This window comes from Chrysochloris asiatica, unplaced genomic scaffold (genome assembly GCF_000296735.1).
Source record: "Chrysochloris asiatica unplaced genomic scaffold, ChrAsi1.0 scaffold00192, whole genome shotgun sequence".
In the NCBI taxonomy this organism is placed as follows: Eukaryota; Metazoa; Chordata; class Mammalia; order Afrosoricida; family Chrysochloridae; genus Chrysochloris; species Chrysochloris asiatica.
This window is the reverse complement of record NW_006408710.1, coordinates 124173-141172: the sequence shown is the minus strand read 5'-3', so window position 1 is coordinate 141172 and position 17000 is coordinate 124173. Positions and strand designations below refer to the sequence as shown.

General features: G+C 39.4%; 1 protein-coding gene across 1 annotated transcript in view; it reads right to left on the bottom strand.

Moving 5' to 3' along the window:
* Nucleotides 1–17000, bottom strand: part of ABCA6 (ATP-binding cassette, sub-family A (ABC1), member 6) — a 77249-nt gene that overhangs the window by 8420 nt on the left and 51829 nt on the right. Inside the window, exons 22-30 of the mRNA XM_006872306.1 lie at nucleotides 16979–16994; nucleotides 14367–14472; nucleotides 8683–8856; nucleotides 8352–8465; nucleotides 6133–6252; nucleotides 4600–4677; nucleotides 2962–3053; nucleotides 2300–2420; nucleotides 1594–1711 (exon numbers count right to left, since the gene is read on the bottom strand). Of these exons, the coding sequence (XP_006872368.1) occupies nucleotides 1594–1711; nucleotides 2300–2420; nucleotides 2962–3053; nucleotides 4600–4677; nucleotides 6133–6252; nucleotides 8352–8465; nucleotides 8683–8856; nucleotides 14367–14472; nucleotides 16979–16994 (939 nt within the window). The remainder of the gene's footprint in view (nucleotides 1–1593; nucleotides 1712–2299; nucleotides 2421–2961; nucleotides 3054–4599; nucleotides 4678–6132; nucleotides 6253–8351; nucleotides 8466–8682; nucleotides 8857–14366; nucleotides 14473–16978; nucleotides 16995–17000) is intronic.

Genomic DNA, 17000 nt, shown 5'->3' with positions numbered 1-17000 from the left:
CTGTACCTGATCTGGCCCTGCCTGCCTCTGCCTCCTCCTCCTCCCTTCCACTGGTGTGTGGCCGTGTCTCAAGCACTCCAAACCTGTCTGCAGGTCTAATTTCCTATATTCACTCCTCTCTGTGTTTAGAAAGTTCAACTCTATTAGGGATGACATAACTGGTACCTTCTTTATACTCAGATATTATTGGATTAAATGTTGCTCCTCAAGTAAGGTCTTCCTTGACCATCTAAAATCAAATGCAGCCCCAATTCACTACCTTCGTTTCTCATGTTTTAAGCTCCACATAAAATTTATTTATGTCTGATACCCTCCTTGATAAATTATTTTTGTTTATAGAACCCCTGCTAGGACCATGAAAGCAGAGACTTTGCCTCATTCCTTCATAAATACATGCCCAGAGTCTAAAACAGGCCCTACCACACTGAACAATATATTTTCTTTCTTTGTTTGGAATTCAGATTTTTAATTGATTACATTATTTAGCAGTTTATTTTTCTCCACGTATCAGGACAGGAATAGGTTTTCTTTCTTCAAATAAATTTGTGAAGATTTCATAGAATATTTTAATGTTATCTAGAAAGTGTTAGTAAATAAAACATTTGTTATTGAGATATTTTTTATAGAACTGATTAATTAGTTTTATTTTTTAATAAAATGTATTCATTAGGAATACACATGCTTACAATAAAGAAATATCCTTTAGAAATTAGGAGAAAAAAATGCCTTAGTAACAAATGTTTTATATTCTAATGCTAACTTTCTAGATAACATTAAAATATACTAGGGAATCTTTAAAAGTTTACTTAAAGAAAGGTGGATAGTTTTAAAAGAAAATAAGGAACTGGAAACATTGATAAAAATCTGGTAAAATGATTAACATTAGCAATAATATTAGGTAGCCAACTGAGTAGATAGAAAAAGAGAAAATTCCCAGATATTCAGTTTGCTTTGGGCAGAGCTGAACAGTGTTAACAAAACACTTTAATATTTAATTTTGTATCAAATATTTTTCTTAATGATTATATAAGTTGTGTAAGTGATATACTGTGTAAAGATAAAATCGATCCTGAAAGCAGCATGCATGTCAAACAAAACATTGGAATGCCAATATTTATTACACCTACTACTAGAAATAAGGAGCTCTGGTAGCGTAGTGGTTACGAATCGGGCTGCTAACCTCAAGGTCGGCATTTCGAAACTACCAGCGGTTCCACAGGAGAAAGATGAGGCATTCTGCTCCTGTAAAGATTTACAACCTCGGAAACCCTGCTGTACAGGGTCACTATGAGTCGGAACCAACTCCACAGTACTTAACAACAACAACTATTATAAATTAGATGGGTGAATTGGTATAAAAAAGTATATCTAAATTAATATGATAATCAGTACATCATTAAGCTTGCAAAATTTTACCCTATAGCTAATTTAACTTGTTTCAGTTTAGCAATTCATCGTGCCCTATATATGAACAATATATTTTCAACGAATGGATGAATGTATGCTTCAGCAAGTAGAATGACCCCTAAAACAAGAGCTGTTCCAGTCACATATCTAATAATAATGGTGAGTAGTAAAGTGACTATGGCCAACCTTCATGAACACAAAAAGAGATATTTCTTGCAGCTATTTTCTTCTTTCTCTTGGAAAAGCACCGTTTCTTCTTGCCTGCATATTCTTTGTGTAGACAGCTGGCAATGATGACAGGTTTCTAGAATAAATGATAGCATGGTTTTCCTGTTATATTTCAGAGATCTGACAGTCAGTCCTATGTTCTCCTTGCTGGATCCGTTTCTGTACAATGTCATTAACCTAACTATATTTTGCATCGAGGGTAAGCCATATTGATTATTTCTGATGTAATATGCACTCATTTCTCAAACAGTATTTCATACTTCTCAATGAACTGGGAAGATAGTAGAGCTTTATAAAATCCAGCACACTGTCTTTTCAACACACAGAAGTGGCTAAATTCATGGAAACATCATAATATCTAAGGCAAATAAAAGATAACTTTTGAAATTGTACTCTCAGCATTTTATAGCAAATCTCACCAAAACACTTGGAATCATGCTGTCTGATTTCTTTTTGAAATTGTAGCTCTACTGAACAAAACCTGCTTTCTTCCAAAGAAAAAGAAAATCATCATGTTTTCTACTCTTTTCTGGATCAAGCTTCAGTGGTGCCCAAAAGAAATCCCTGTATATTTAAGGATTTGTTTCAAAATGAAAACTAAACTAGTAGATCTTAGTTCTTGAATATCTCGGTGAACATTTATTTGCTCATGTTCTTTTTCTACCTCATCAATATTTGAACTAGTCAAGGCATTTGCTGCTCTTATTCTTTCTGCTTGAACGTCTTCATCTTCATCCAGAGGTTCCTCGGGATTTGGTTGACTATCTCTACTTTGGGGAGAAATTCTGTGGGGAAGAATGAAATGGGTTACATGTGATTTTCTAGTTGTCAAGGTTGTATCAAAAATTAGCTTCCCATGATGCTACCATTGCCCTTGGTTTCCATAGACTGATGAAAATGACTCTGTTGATAACCTGCTTCTACTTTTGCCAAGAACTTCCACCCCATCGGCCAGAATCTCTTTCTTGGTGTTGTAGCCATGTTCCCAGTTAACACCGTGACTCTTTCGAATCCAATTCTATCCCATCTCTTTGGTTTAAGAATACAGGACCGTCTTGAATGGGAGAATGACTTATCTGGGTGCTCATGAAGTATCTGAGGGGATGGAAGTTACTTCCAGCTTCCTCAGCTAGTTGGTGGCAACCCTTTGCCTGGAAGTCATATTTTCTTATAAGGAAGTCAGTGAAGGACTGGCCAAAATGACAGCTATCATGATGCTTACATTGTACTTTAACTCCCCACTAGATGAGTTGTATAGCCACTCTCTCGGAATATTAGAATATGATGTTGTGCCAAATTGAATGATTTTTTTTTTTTAATCCCAACCTGAAAACAGGGTCTTTTCGTATGATTTTCTTTCCATACTTCATTTCCAGGCATCTTAGAACAAACAGGAAAAACATAACTTGAAAGTAAGGCTAGGAGCAAAGGAAAACAATATTATTAAGGGAGAATGTCACAAATATTATTCAGACATTTGAATTACATTGGTGGTCTTTTGTCTTCAGATAAAGCAGGTGAGACACATTCTTATCAGCTGGGGAGAGCTTTTTTGGAGTCTGGGTGTGGTGCTGTAGGATAAGCACTGGACCACAAGGTCAGTTTGAACTGCAAGGCTGGTGGTTCAAATCCACTAGATGCTCCCTGGGAACCCTATACAGGGTCGCTATGAGTTGGAATCAACTCTATGGCACTTAACAACAAAACATCTGATGACATTTAACAACAAATACATTCACAACTTATCTCTTTTCTTTCTCCTCACACTAAATACAGATTATCAGCCAATCCTATGTGTTCTAGCTTAAAATTGATCCAGATTTTAACTACTTCCTGTCCCTACTTGTGCTACTTCCACCCAAAACCACAGTGTTGTTGTCTCTCCCCTGGATTACTGCAATACCTTCCTACTTGGTATCTATCTTCTCTCCTTGAGTCAGTCATCTATTCACGCTATGCTAACCAGAGTAATTCTTTCAGTAGGTAAATCGAATCCTATCATTCTACACAAAACCCTCCAACAGCTCATCAATCACTCAAAAAAAAAAGAGTCAGAATCTATTGAGTGATCTAGAAAGTTCTACAAAATCCCTTCTCCCAGCCCACCTCCACCCTATTACTTAGGTGAACTCTCCTCCCAGTCTGCCCCTTGACCTTTCTGCAGCAATCGCTCTGACTTCCTGGCTGATACGGTAGCATGTCAGTGTCATTCTTGCAGCTTATGACTGGAGTGGGCTTCTCCAAGCTCTCCTGTCATTTCTCTTCCTTAACTCCTACAGATCTTTATTTCTCTGCAGGGTCTTCCCTGACCACCCATCTGGCACATTTATTTAGTTTATTGCCTGTCTCTTGCTCAAGAATATAAACTCCATGAGGGCAGGCAGGCATTTTTGTTTGTCTGCATATGATCCTTGCCTAGGAAAGTGTTAACTTAGAATTCAAAGTCAGCAGCTTTCCTTAGCCTGAGTATATGGATATAATTATCCACTCCTTACATTCTGGAGTCCTGGTGGGATGCTGTAGGATCAGCACTAGACTGCTAACCTCAAGGTCAGCAGTTCAAACCCACCAGGTGCTCCTTGGAAATTCTATACAGGGTCTCTATGGGTCAGAACCAACTTGACAGGCACTTAACAACAACATTCTTATCATGTAGCTTTTGCCTTTTATGCAGAATTTAAATGACTTAAGTTATATTACATTTGTATTTTCTACTATACATTTATAACACACTATATAAACAAACACATAACACAAATTCTTATATTGATCCCTGGATTTACAATCCAGTCCATTTGTGCTCATAAAAAGTACATTTAAGCTTTAGAATCATTCTTTCTGAAGATCATTCTTCTACCTGACAATATCAAGCAATTTCAAATTTGTCACTCTGAAGACAAGACCAAATAAGGACATTCAATGATATATAGCCTAAAGGACATATGGCTAGGTAGAAAGTCTCACAATTAAGCAGAGTAGAAGATCAACGTCATCCATGTCGTAATCCAAATTTTTAGATGTAAGGTAATGCTGAAAGAACCGCTGCAAAAAGAAAACAATGGTCAAGTGGAAACTGATCAGCTTTGCATTTAAATAATATGAATCTTCACACATAGCACACACAGATGACTTACAGAGAAGATTGAAGGTCTCCATTCAGATCTGACTACCTCTTAATGACCTGGAAGCCTATGTCTGGTTCTCTTTTCCAAGGTGTTTACCACTAATATTATCAAGAAGTCTTTGGGCTTTAAGTTTGCCAGGAAAAGGTCCTGGCATTGTGAAAACCTCTGGAGATTGACAATATTGGCCCTAACTGCCTCCATATAAGCTTTTTCAGTGCCTTGTCCTACCCCAATGGTGTTTTACCTCCACAACAGCTTTCTTGTCATAAACTTTACCTATCTTAAGTGTACATGTCAACAATTTGTAGCAAATTTTCAGAATTGTACACTCAACACCACAATTTAATTTTAGAGATTCGTAACCACTACGCTACTCTGGTAGCGTAGTGGTTACAAATCGGGCTGCAAACTGCAAGGTCAGCAGTTCGAAACTACCAGCTGTTCCTTGGGAGAAAGATGAGGCTTTCTGCTCCCGTAAAGATTTACAGTCTTGGAAACCCTGTACAGGGTCACTATGAGTCGGAACCGACTCCACGGCACATAACAACAACAACAAATCACCCCAAAGGAGTCCTGTTGTGGTGCTGTGGATTAATGCGCTAGATTGTAAAGCTGTTTGAACTTCAAGCTCACCAGCTGCTCCTTGGAAACCCAATACAGGGTCACTATGGGTCGGAATTGAGTCTACGGCACTTAACAGCAACAACAATCACCCCAAAGAAAGTCCTGGATGGTATGGTAGGATAAGCACTGGACTTCAAGGCCAGCGGTTCTAACCCACCAGACATACCATGGAAACCCTATACTATGAGTTGCTCTGAGTTGGAACTAACTCGATAGAGCTTAGCAACAACAACATCACTCCAAAGAATCCCTCATTTCCATTTGCTATCATATTCTTCATTGTCATTCAATTTACTTTCTATTTCTGTAGATTGAGTCAAAGCACTTTAAGAGATTGTTGTTTTTGTTAGGTGCCATCGAGTCAGTACTGACTCATAGCAACCCTATGAACAGCAGAACAAAACACTGCCTAATCCTGGGACAACCTCACTAAAGTTGCCACACTTGAGTCCATTGATGCTGCCACTTGGCCAATCCATCTTGTAGGGGTCTTCCCCTTTTTCTCTGACCTTCCACTTTACCAAACATGATATCCTCCTCCAGCCACTGGTCCCTTCTGACAATATGTCCAAAGTATGAGAGACGAAGTTTGGTCATCCTGGCCTCTAAGGAGCACTCTGGCTGCACTTCTTCCAACACAGATCTATTGGTTCTTTTGGCAGCCTGTGGCACTTTCAATATTCTCCTCCAACACCACAACTCAAAGGCATATTACATATTCAAAATAAATGACAGTATCATCTCTTACCTCTGTTAAAAACATTACAAATCCACCCAGGTTAATTTGGGGCACTAATGTCATACAGAAAATCAGGAATGGTATAATGGTGTACACTCGGAAAATGATGTCAAATACGATGATCATGATCTACAAGACACATCCAGATAGGTTACATGTTATGAATGGGCCCACGAGTATTTGAGAGAACACATGTAAACAGCATAATGTATGCAAGTAAATATCATCATGCAAGCAAGCATTCTTTCTCATGCAAATTCATCCCATGACCATCACAATTTCCCTTAGAGGCAGAAGAAGGGGGAGGGAAAATTGTTAAGAAGAATATATATATTCTTTAGCTCCCCTATAGAAAACTCTAGATAGATAAAAAGATGGGGGATTGAGGTGAAAGCTAAAATGATCCAAAAGACTTTCTGACAGTTCATTATTAAGTGTAATCCAAGACAATATACTGAAGAGAGAAAATATATTTTTATAGCAAAGGTAACAATATTGCTAAAGTATGAAAAAGTTGTATGGATAGCTATAGAAAAAAAATCTCTATTGGCTCTAACTTGGAATTTCAGGCTACTGTAAAGAACGTTCATCATCTCCCTTGTTCCATTTGTTTCTCAGTCCAGATGACTTTTCTCAGTTTGTACATTTTGATTCTGATGGAGTCTTCCTAGTGGAATACTTGGAAGTGCAGGATGGGGGAATAAAGATAATTTTTTCTCTGATTTTCTGTTTGAAGGATTAATTTAACAATCAGCAAGCATGTATTAGGTACTGTACTGAACCTCTGCTATATCATTAGTGCACTAATTGGAATAAACTATTAAGAATTATAATGACTAAATTCACTATTACAAATGCTAGGCATTAAGAATTTAGCATGCATTATATGTTTTAATTATACACTTCATGGAATCCTGGTGTGGTGGTGTGGGATAAGAACCTGACTGTAATGTTGGTTTGAACCACAAGGTCAGCAGTTCAAATCTACCAGCCACTTCTCCGAAACCCTATACAGATTCACTGTGAGTCAGAACCGACTTGACGGCACTTAACAACAACAACATATATTTTCATCCTCAGCAACTCTATTATGAACTTGCTAATATTCATCCTCCCTTTATACATGTGAAACATAGGATTCTGAGAAGTTAAAACATATCATACAACCACACAGAAACAGAATTCAAAACTCTGTATGTAAGCCTTTGTCAGAAAATTCTCCTTTTTTTTTTTGAGGGACCATTTTATTGGGCTTTGTTGTAAAAATGCTAAATGAAATAATTGGGGATGGAGCAAACAGTATCATTTTTGAGGGATCATGTTATAGAGTTATGGTGCATCAAGGCTAAATGAAATCATTGAGAACTGAGCATAATAACGTAAAACCAAGTATTCAGCAAAAGCACAAGAAGCATTTTAGATGGCAAATCTAAAGAATTCTTCTCATTTTGCAAGCTCCTCCACAACCTCTGCCCACTTCTCTTGGTTTCTAAGTCATGATTTTTTTTTCGATTTTCCCTCCTATTTTGTCATTTCTGACAACTTTAAGTCCTTAAATGCCTTTCTTTATCCTATCACAATGCCAAGCGTAGAGCTCTTTCTTTTCTTTATTCTCTTCTTCCCTTTCTAAAGCACTGTATCAAGAGCGGGTTCCAAGATGTATTGCAGCAAACACAGTGCACCCAAATGTGCTGAAGGAGGCGCTACTAGCACTCCACCACTGAGCATAACGACCTGAAAAAGAGCTCCCATGCCAGCAGGTACCTAGGCTGCCCATGAGGCACTATAGCCTTGGGACTCTAGAAACAAGTTAGTTAACTGCTGCTGGCATGGTGCTCTAGGATAAGCATGGCACTGCTAAACACAAGCTTGGCAGTTCAAGCCCACCAACTGCTCTTCTGAAACTATATGCAGGGTTGCTATGAGTTGGGAGTGACTTGACAGCATTTAACAATAACAACAACAATATCACTATCCTCATTGCTCCAAGCAGAAATGATTCTAACCAAGGAGCTTTGGTAGTGTAGTAGTTACAAATCGGGCTGCCAACTGCAAGGTCAGCAGTTCGAAACTACCAGCTGTTCCATGAGAGAAAGATGAGGCTTTCTCCTTCCATAAAGATTTACAGTCAGGGTCGCTATGAGTCAGAACCGACTCCACGGCACCAACCAATGATATATTGAAAGTGAGCACTTTCTCCCTATCTGCAGGTAAGGCTCGCTACTTACCAGATAATAACAAAATGACCAGAGGGTGTTATTTTTTCTCCTCTTGTGAAAAATAAATGATATCACATAAGTCAGGAAGACAATAGAAGCAGCATAACCAAGTGTCGTCACAATCTGAAGAAGATACACATAAGATCAAAGTCAAAAGACCAACGAGTGACTGAAGGAAAAATGAAATTTTGCATTTAAACTATATTTTATTGCACTTGCAGTTCGCATGGTTTTATAACTGTGACAAAATAAAAAAAACAAAATGTCTGAATAATGTAAAACATCAGTGCTAAAATTTACCATTATCTGTAAAATACAGTGCATGTCACACACTACTTACCATAGCAAACACAATTCGACTTGTTGCATGAAAGCTTAATTTGTCAGTTGTGTAATAAAATAGATACGTTGAAAAGAGAATCAAACTGTAGAGGTTAATGTCTACCAGTGCTTGTCCCAACCAATAAGCAGAAGGATAAAGGCCCGAAATCCATAGCTGGGAATGAGCTTTATTCTGATGACAAAAATGCAGGACACAAACAGATCAAATTGAAATTCAAAGCAATAAGCATCACAGTATAAGATGTATTTAAATCAATCTAATAAGGAACTCTGGTAGCGTAGTACTTACGAGTCGGATTGCCAACCTCAAGATCAGGAGTTCGAAACTACCAGTGTCTCCACGGGAGAAAGATGAGGCATTCTGCTCCCATAAAGATTTACAGCCTTGGAAACCCAGTGTAAGGTCACTATGAGTCGGAACCGACTCCACGGTACTTAACAACAACAACAACATTTTTAAAATTGACAAACCTGAGATACAGAAAGTTGATCCCATAATTGTGGTCACTCAAAAAAAAAGTATGTACCAGTATGTTTCCCTGTGTGGAGTCCTACTGCGGTATGGTAGAATAAGCACTGGACTGCAAACCACAAGGTTGGTGGTTCAAATCTACCAGGCACTCGATGGAAACCCTATACAAAGTTGCTATGAGTTCGAACTGAGTCGATGGCACTTAACAACAATGATATTTCCATTTGATAGACTTGATTGGTAATACCACTTTAATTCATGAGTAAAGGACAAAAAAGTAGGTCTCAGAAAGACCAAGGAAGTGTCGTTGCCCCTCATGGCTGCCATCAAGTTGGTTCTGAATCATACTGACCCCATGTGTGCAGACAAGAATGACTCCTCAAGGTTTTTCAAAGCTCTGACCTTTGAAGAAGATCACCATTTCCACTTCCTGATCAAGGCATTAAACGCCTTCAAAAGAAATGTCATTTTGTGAGCTAAAGAGCATAATAAACTCTGTTTTTGTGCAAACAGTCTCTTGGGGAGTTACAGGCTCAAGGTGGAAATACTGATTCATCTAAATATGTTTTGACTTGTCTGGAGAATGGGAATGACCACATACAAATGCAACATAAATTTCTGTATTGGCAAAGGGGTTCAAGTCTTAAATTTGGTCTTCAAATTTAACATCAGTGCTTTTTTCTTTATTGTTGTTGTTGTTAGTAGGTGTCTTCAAGTCACTTCTAACTGATATTGACTTGATGCACAAAAGAACGAAACACTGCCTGGTCCTGTACTGTGCCATCGTAACAAACGTTACGCTTGAACCCACTACTGCTGCCAATGTGCCATTCCTTCTCATTAGGGGTCTTCCTTTTTTTCTCTGACCTTCCACATTAACAATTATGTCCCTCTCCACAGACTGGTCCCTCCTGATAATATGTATGAAGTATAAGGGACAAAGTCTGGCCATCCTGGCTTCTAAGGAGCATTCTGACTGTTCTTCTTCCAACACAGATCTATTTGTTCTTTTGGCAGTCGATGGTACTTTCAATATTCTCCTCCAACACCATAACTCAAATGCATCTGTTCTTCTACGGTCTTCCTTATTCACAGTCCAACTCTCACATTCATATGAGGTTATTAGAAATACCATGGCTTGGGTCAGGAGCACCTTAGTCCTCAAGCTGACATCTTTGTTCTTGAACATGTTAAAGAGGTCTTGTGCAGCAAGAAAGAACATTGTCAGAAGCTTTATAAAATTTCCATTTGGTGATGTTATTCATTTGAATCTGCAAAATTAATACATTTCTGTGATTTTGAAGTGAAAATTATGCTGTAATCTTAGTAGCAAATTTTCTGGTTTATTAGAAATAGTGCTTAACTATTCTTGCTGTCTGTGAGTTTGTTGTACTATAGTGTCTTGTGTGTTGCTGTGATTCTGGAAGCTATGCCAGGGATATTTTGAATAACAGCAGGGACATCTATGGTAGACAGATTTCATCTGAGCTTCCAGTCAGAGACAGACTAGGAAGAAGGAGACAGACTACTTCTGAATATTTAATCACTAAAACCCTTTTAAGTAGCAGGAACACTGTCAACACCAGATTATTGAATATTGCAACATGATGAAGAGCACCAGGATATTGTCAGAGATAATTCCAGAAGATGAGCCCCTCAGGTTGGAATGCACTCAAATACCACTGGAGAAAAGCTGCTTCTTCAAAGTACAGTTGACTGTGATGACACGAATGGAGTAAAGTCCTGAGACCTTCTTTTGCTGATGGGGCACAACTCAGATTGAAGAGAATCAACTGTAAACATCTATTAGTAATCGGAACATTTACAAAGTATGATTCTAGGAAAATTGGAAATTGTCAAAAATGAAATGGAATGCATAAACATTGATATCCTAGCCATTAGTGAGCTGAAATAGACTGGCATTGGCCATTTCGAATCTGATAAATCCCATGGTTTATTATGCTGGCAAAGACAAATTAAGAGGAATGGAAAGGCTGGGAACAAAGAGGATCAGTATTTGGAAACTATGGCCTTGGTGATAGAAATGATGCTGGAGATCGCATGATAGAATTTTGCAAGACCAATGACTTGTTCATTGCAAATACCTTTTTAAAATAGCATAAACAATGTTCAATAGACTTCTGTGAACCCGGGTGAAGACCTGGTTGGCCAGCAGTGTGGCAAGACCAGGGGACTCTTGGGCCCAGAGTCAGTGACATAGCCACAGAGGACTAGAGTGGAGAGTGAAGCGTCCAGATGATAAGAAGAGAGGGCATATGCATAAGAACACCCACACTTGCAGATAATACCCACTTATCCTGGCTTCAGTGACTGGACGATCAGCGCTCAACCAGAAGTAAAAAGAAGAGGAAAAAAAAAAAAAAAGTATTCTCATACAATTTGATGAACTTGACCTACACCTATGGAAGTAGTAGCTCAAAAGAGGGAACAAGTCCTTACAGCAAAAATCATTCCCACCCCCTCCACACACAGAGTACACAGGAATGGGCAACTTGGACATTGGGCTGCCCAAAATGGGAGGTGGGGGGCTACAAAGGCAAGAAGTGACTGGCTTACAAGCTTTCAAGAGGGAACCTAGATCCAGAGGGCCTGGAGGAAGGTAGAATCTCCAGTGAGTAGTATTCAATCTGACTAGGCTGGGCTGATGCAATGAAATGCAGATGGATCTCTTGTGATACAATAGTGAATAATTGTTATCAGGACTGATTGTGAGGGTCGGAAATGTAAAGGTAGACATTTTATAGCAAGGAGGGGAGTGATTAACTTTTCAGTCTAGGAGCGGAGGTCCCTAGGACCATCAAGGGAGAAGAGCAGAGAGCGGGACCCTACCCAGAGAAGCAGTGATGCCTGAAATGGAGCCAGAGATGATGATGTGGAGTGATGGAGCAGCTGGAGACTTTAGATCCAGAGAGGGAGAGCGACTGTGTGCTGAAGACCTGGGGGGTCCGGGGGAAGGATTGCATGGAGGGGATTGTAACCATGGCAATGAGACGATATACGATAGAATGAATGTAAAACCAGTGTTCTCCCATGTAAACTATCACATAACACATAATTCACAATAAATCATTTAAGAAAAAAAAAATAGCATAAAACAACTATACACATAGACCTCACCAGATGGCATACACACAAATCAAATTGACTTCATCTATGGGAAGAGATGGTGGAAAGCTCCATATCATCAGTCAGAACAAGGCTAGGGACAGACTGTGGAACAGGCCATCAATTGCTCATATGCAAATTCAGACTAAAGCTGAAGAAAATGAAAACAAGTCCATGAGAGCCCAAATATGACCTTGAATGTATCCCACCTGAATTTAGAGGCTGTCTGGAGAACAGATTCAATGAATTAAATACCAAAGACCAGAAGAGTTGTGGAATGACATCAAGGACATCATAGAGGAAGAAAGCAAAAGGTCATTAAGAAAACAAGAGAGAAGGAAATGGCCAAAATGGATGTGAGAAGAGACTCTGAAACTTGCTCTCCAGCACAGAGATGCTAAAGCAAATGGAAGAAGTGAGGAGGTAAAAGTGCTGAACAGAAAATTTCAAAGGTCCACTCAAGAAGATAAAGTCAAATATTTTAATGAAATGTCCAAAGACCTGGAGTTAGAAAAACAAAAGGGAAGAACATGCTCAGCATTTCTCAAGTTGAGAAAACTGAAGAAAAAAATTCAAACTTCGGCACGCAGTGTTAAATGATTCTACAGACAAAATATTGAATGTTGCAGAGAGCATCAAAAGAAAATACGAAAGAATACACAAGAGTCATGTACCAAAAAGAAACTGTTGATGTTCAAACATTTCAAGAGATAGCATATGATCAAGAGTCAATGATCCTGAAGGGTGAAGTCTAAGGTACATTGAATAATATAAAAATGGCTGCAACCATACATTGACAAAGAACTTCCAGAGGTTCAAACCAGATTCGGAAGAGGGCATGGAGTGAGGGAGATCACTGGTGATGTCAGATGGATATTGACTGAAAGCAGAGAATACCAGAAAGATGTTTACTTATTATGCTTTATTGACTACGTGAGGCTTCTGATTGTGTGCATCATGGACAAGCTATGGACAACATTGCGGAAAATCAGTATTCTGAAACATTTAATTGTGCTCACGAGGAACCTATACATAGACAAAGAGGACATTGTTCAAACAGAAAAAGGGAACACTGAATGGTTCAAAATTAGGAAATGTGTGCACCAGGGATGTATTATTTCACCATACTTATTCAGCCTGTATACTGAGCAAATAATCTGAAGAGCTGGATTAGATGATGAAAAATGTGGCATTAGGATTGGAGGAAGACTCATTAACAACCTGCAACTTACAGATATACAACATTGCTTGCTGAGAGCAAACAGGACTTAAACTACTGATGAAGATCACTTTCATGTGAAGAAAACAAAAATCCTCACTACTGGACCAATAAATAATATCACGATAAATTGAGAACAGATTGAAGTTGTCAAAGACTTCATTTTGCTCAATTAACCATCAACACTCATGGACACAATAGTCAAGAAATTAAATGACATGTTGCATTAGGCAAATCTGCTGCACAAGACCTGTTTAAAGTGTTGAAGAGCAAAGATGTCAGCCTGAAGACTAAGGTGCTCCTGACCTAAGCCATGGTATTTTCAATAATCTCATATGCATGTGGAAGGTGGACAGTGAATAAGGAAGATAGTAGAAGTATTGATACATTTGAGCTATGGTGTTGGAGGAGAATACTCAAAGTACCATGAACCGCCAAAAGACAAACCAATCTGTGTTGGAAGAAATGCAGCCAGAATGCTCCCTGGAAGCCAGGATGGCCAAACTTCGTCTCTCATACTTCGGCCATATTGTCAGGAAGAACTAGTCCCTGGAGAAGGATATCGTGTTTGTTAAAGTGGAGGGTTGGAGCAAAAGGAAAACCACCAATGAGAAGGATTGGCACAGTGGCATCAGCAGTGGGCTCAAACACAACAATGACTGTGAGGTGGGCCCAGGACCAGGCAGTGTTTTGCTCTGTTGTGCATATGGTAACTATGAGTCTATACAGACGTGTTCGCACCTAACAACAAGTATATCTAAGTTAAACATATTTTTCAACATTTGTTTTTCAGGAAAACATTTGAACATACGAAATTAGAATTATGAAGTCTAGATTTTTTTTGATTTGTTCTTGTTTCTCTTACTTTGTAATCGCTGACGCTGCTCATGGCAATGTGCGGGACAATGCTGCACACAATAAAAAACAAGAATATTGATCCCTCTGGCAGCTCAGTCACCACTGATAAATACCTCTGCAAACAAGAAAAGGAATGTAAACTAGAAAGCATTTTATTAAAATGAAATAAACTCTAATAAGCATAAATACGAGGAGCTCTGGTAGCGTAATAGAGTCGGATTGTTAACTTCAAGGTCAACAGTTCGAAACTACCAGCCACTCTGCAGGAGCAAGATGAGGCTTTCTGCTCCCATATAGATTTACCCTTCAGAAACCTTACTCAGGGTTGCAATGAGTTGGAACCGACTCCACACACATCACCACCACCAATTATAAAAAATGTGCTTTTTGAAATATTGAAATGTAAAAATATTGAAACAGAAAAATCAAAATGTACATCCAGCTCACCCACATCTATATATGGAGGTGATGAAGTCCTGGTGTGGGATAATGCACTGGACAGAAGGATCGGTTTGAACCACAAGGTCAGGGATTCAAACTCACCAGCCACTCCTTGGAAAAACCCTGTGCAGGGCTTTGTTAGTCGGAACTGACTCAAAGGCATTTAACAGCAACAAAAACATAGGGAAATGGTGTCTGATCATTTTACACGAAGCTTCAACTCCTAGAACACGACAGTCAAAAACATGTTACTATCTCTTTAGACTATGGATGTGATGCTGTAGGATAAGCACTGAACTGCTAACCACAAGGTCAGTGGTTCTACTCCACCAGCTGTTCCATGGGAGAAAGAGCAGACTTTCTGTCCCATAAAGATTTACAGTCTCAGAACCCCAACACATGGTCACTATGTGTTAGAACTGACATCAAAGCATAGAATAACAAAACACTGAACCTGAACAGTGAGTCTTTTTAGGAGATCTGGTGATGGCTATGAGAAGATCTGGCAGCAGAACAGAGATGGAAAGGAAATTTAAGTGTTGTTATGGACTGAATTATGTCTACACACACACACACACACACACACACAATAGGTAGCACTGGACAGCAAGGTCTGTTTGAACATCATGGTCATCAACCATCCTCAAACACCAGGGCACTTAACCCAGAGTGTTAGAACCCTAATTCCTCTGTATGTGGATGTCCTTCTGTTTGGATCAGGAGTTCCTTGTAATGTTAATGAGGCCATCCCAGAGTAGAACATGTCCGGAACTTAATCACTTGTGAGTTATACACAGAACATTTTAGACGTAGCAGTGGAAACAAACTAAGGACCACAACGGTCATGTGATTGTCATCAAGAAGCAAGTTAGCTTCAGGAAAGGAGTTGACACAGTCCGGATGCTGATTTGGACTTTAGCCTCCAGAACTGTGAGGAAGTCAATATCTGGAGTTTAAAGTGACCTCCTTGTGGTATTTCTGTGACTAAAGCCCTAGGAAAATAAGACAGATGGCAATGAACTTATCCTCAAAAAATTTAAATCATCACCCCAAAACCCACGCCTGTCTGCAGCTGGTCTTACACCACCCAGGCAGTGCACAGATCTGTATGTCATTACAGGGGAGCCGAGTGATCGCTGATCTCAAAGAAATTCTTCAATTCTTTAACTTAATTCAAGGTTGTGGCAGCTACATCCATAAATCCACTTCTCCAGTAGGTGAGAAAATCTATTAACATCATGTTAGGAAGACTGAGGATGAAAGGTGTGTGTCACGGAGTGGTACCTAAAAGAGTCATGGGTACCAAGGTCCGTTTGGATCCTATACATACAGGGAACGACATGATGATACTAAAGCTCAAGGAAAGCTAGCCACACGTTGTTCTGCTTTCTCTCTTGCTCAGTGGTGGCAAGTTTCCTTCACATAGCCCTTCTTAGAGTTTCCCTATTACCTTTTGACTGGAGGGACAAAGGAAAGAGGTGATGTGACTGGGTCCTCTTGTCCAACAGTGCTTCCCTTGTCTAAACCCACCAGTAATCAATTGACATAAAACATCAACAACAACAAAAAGAAAGCGCACACACACACACACAAACACATGATCATCCAGTGGACTTCCACTGTAGGACAGAGTAAAATTGGCATCTTTATAGAAGCAGATCGTCACATGGTTTTCCCATGGAACAGAGTGGCCCAGCAGTTAACGACTGCATCACAGAATTCTAGAATTTCAGAGGCCCCTGCATTGTAGAACATGGGTAGGTGAAGGAATGAATCAGAAAACCTGGTGGCCCCGAATTGGCACAGTCTCCTTTTGTCAATCCACTTGTTGTTAAGTGCAGTCAAGTCGGTTCTAACTCGGAGCGACTCTATGTGGGGTTTTCGAGGAGCAGCTGGTGAGTTGGAATTGCTGATGTTACGGTCAAGTGCTAATCCTACAGCACCAGAGCAGCCAGTCCAATTCTCACTGAGTTAACAGAGGGTCCACTGGCAAATTACATTAAATGCTTGATATTCTAAAGGTGAGTTATAAATACTGCTGATTTCTAAGTTAGGGTATGCTCTGTCTCCGCTAACACACCTCTTCAACCAGTGTGTGTAACTCCTCAGAACACTCGCTCGGAGAATAGGACATTATATTAAAAGGCATTCGCCTCATGAACATTTTCTGATACCAACTTTCCGGGGTAAGGCGCTATGA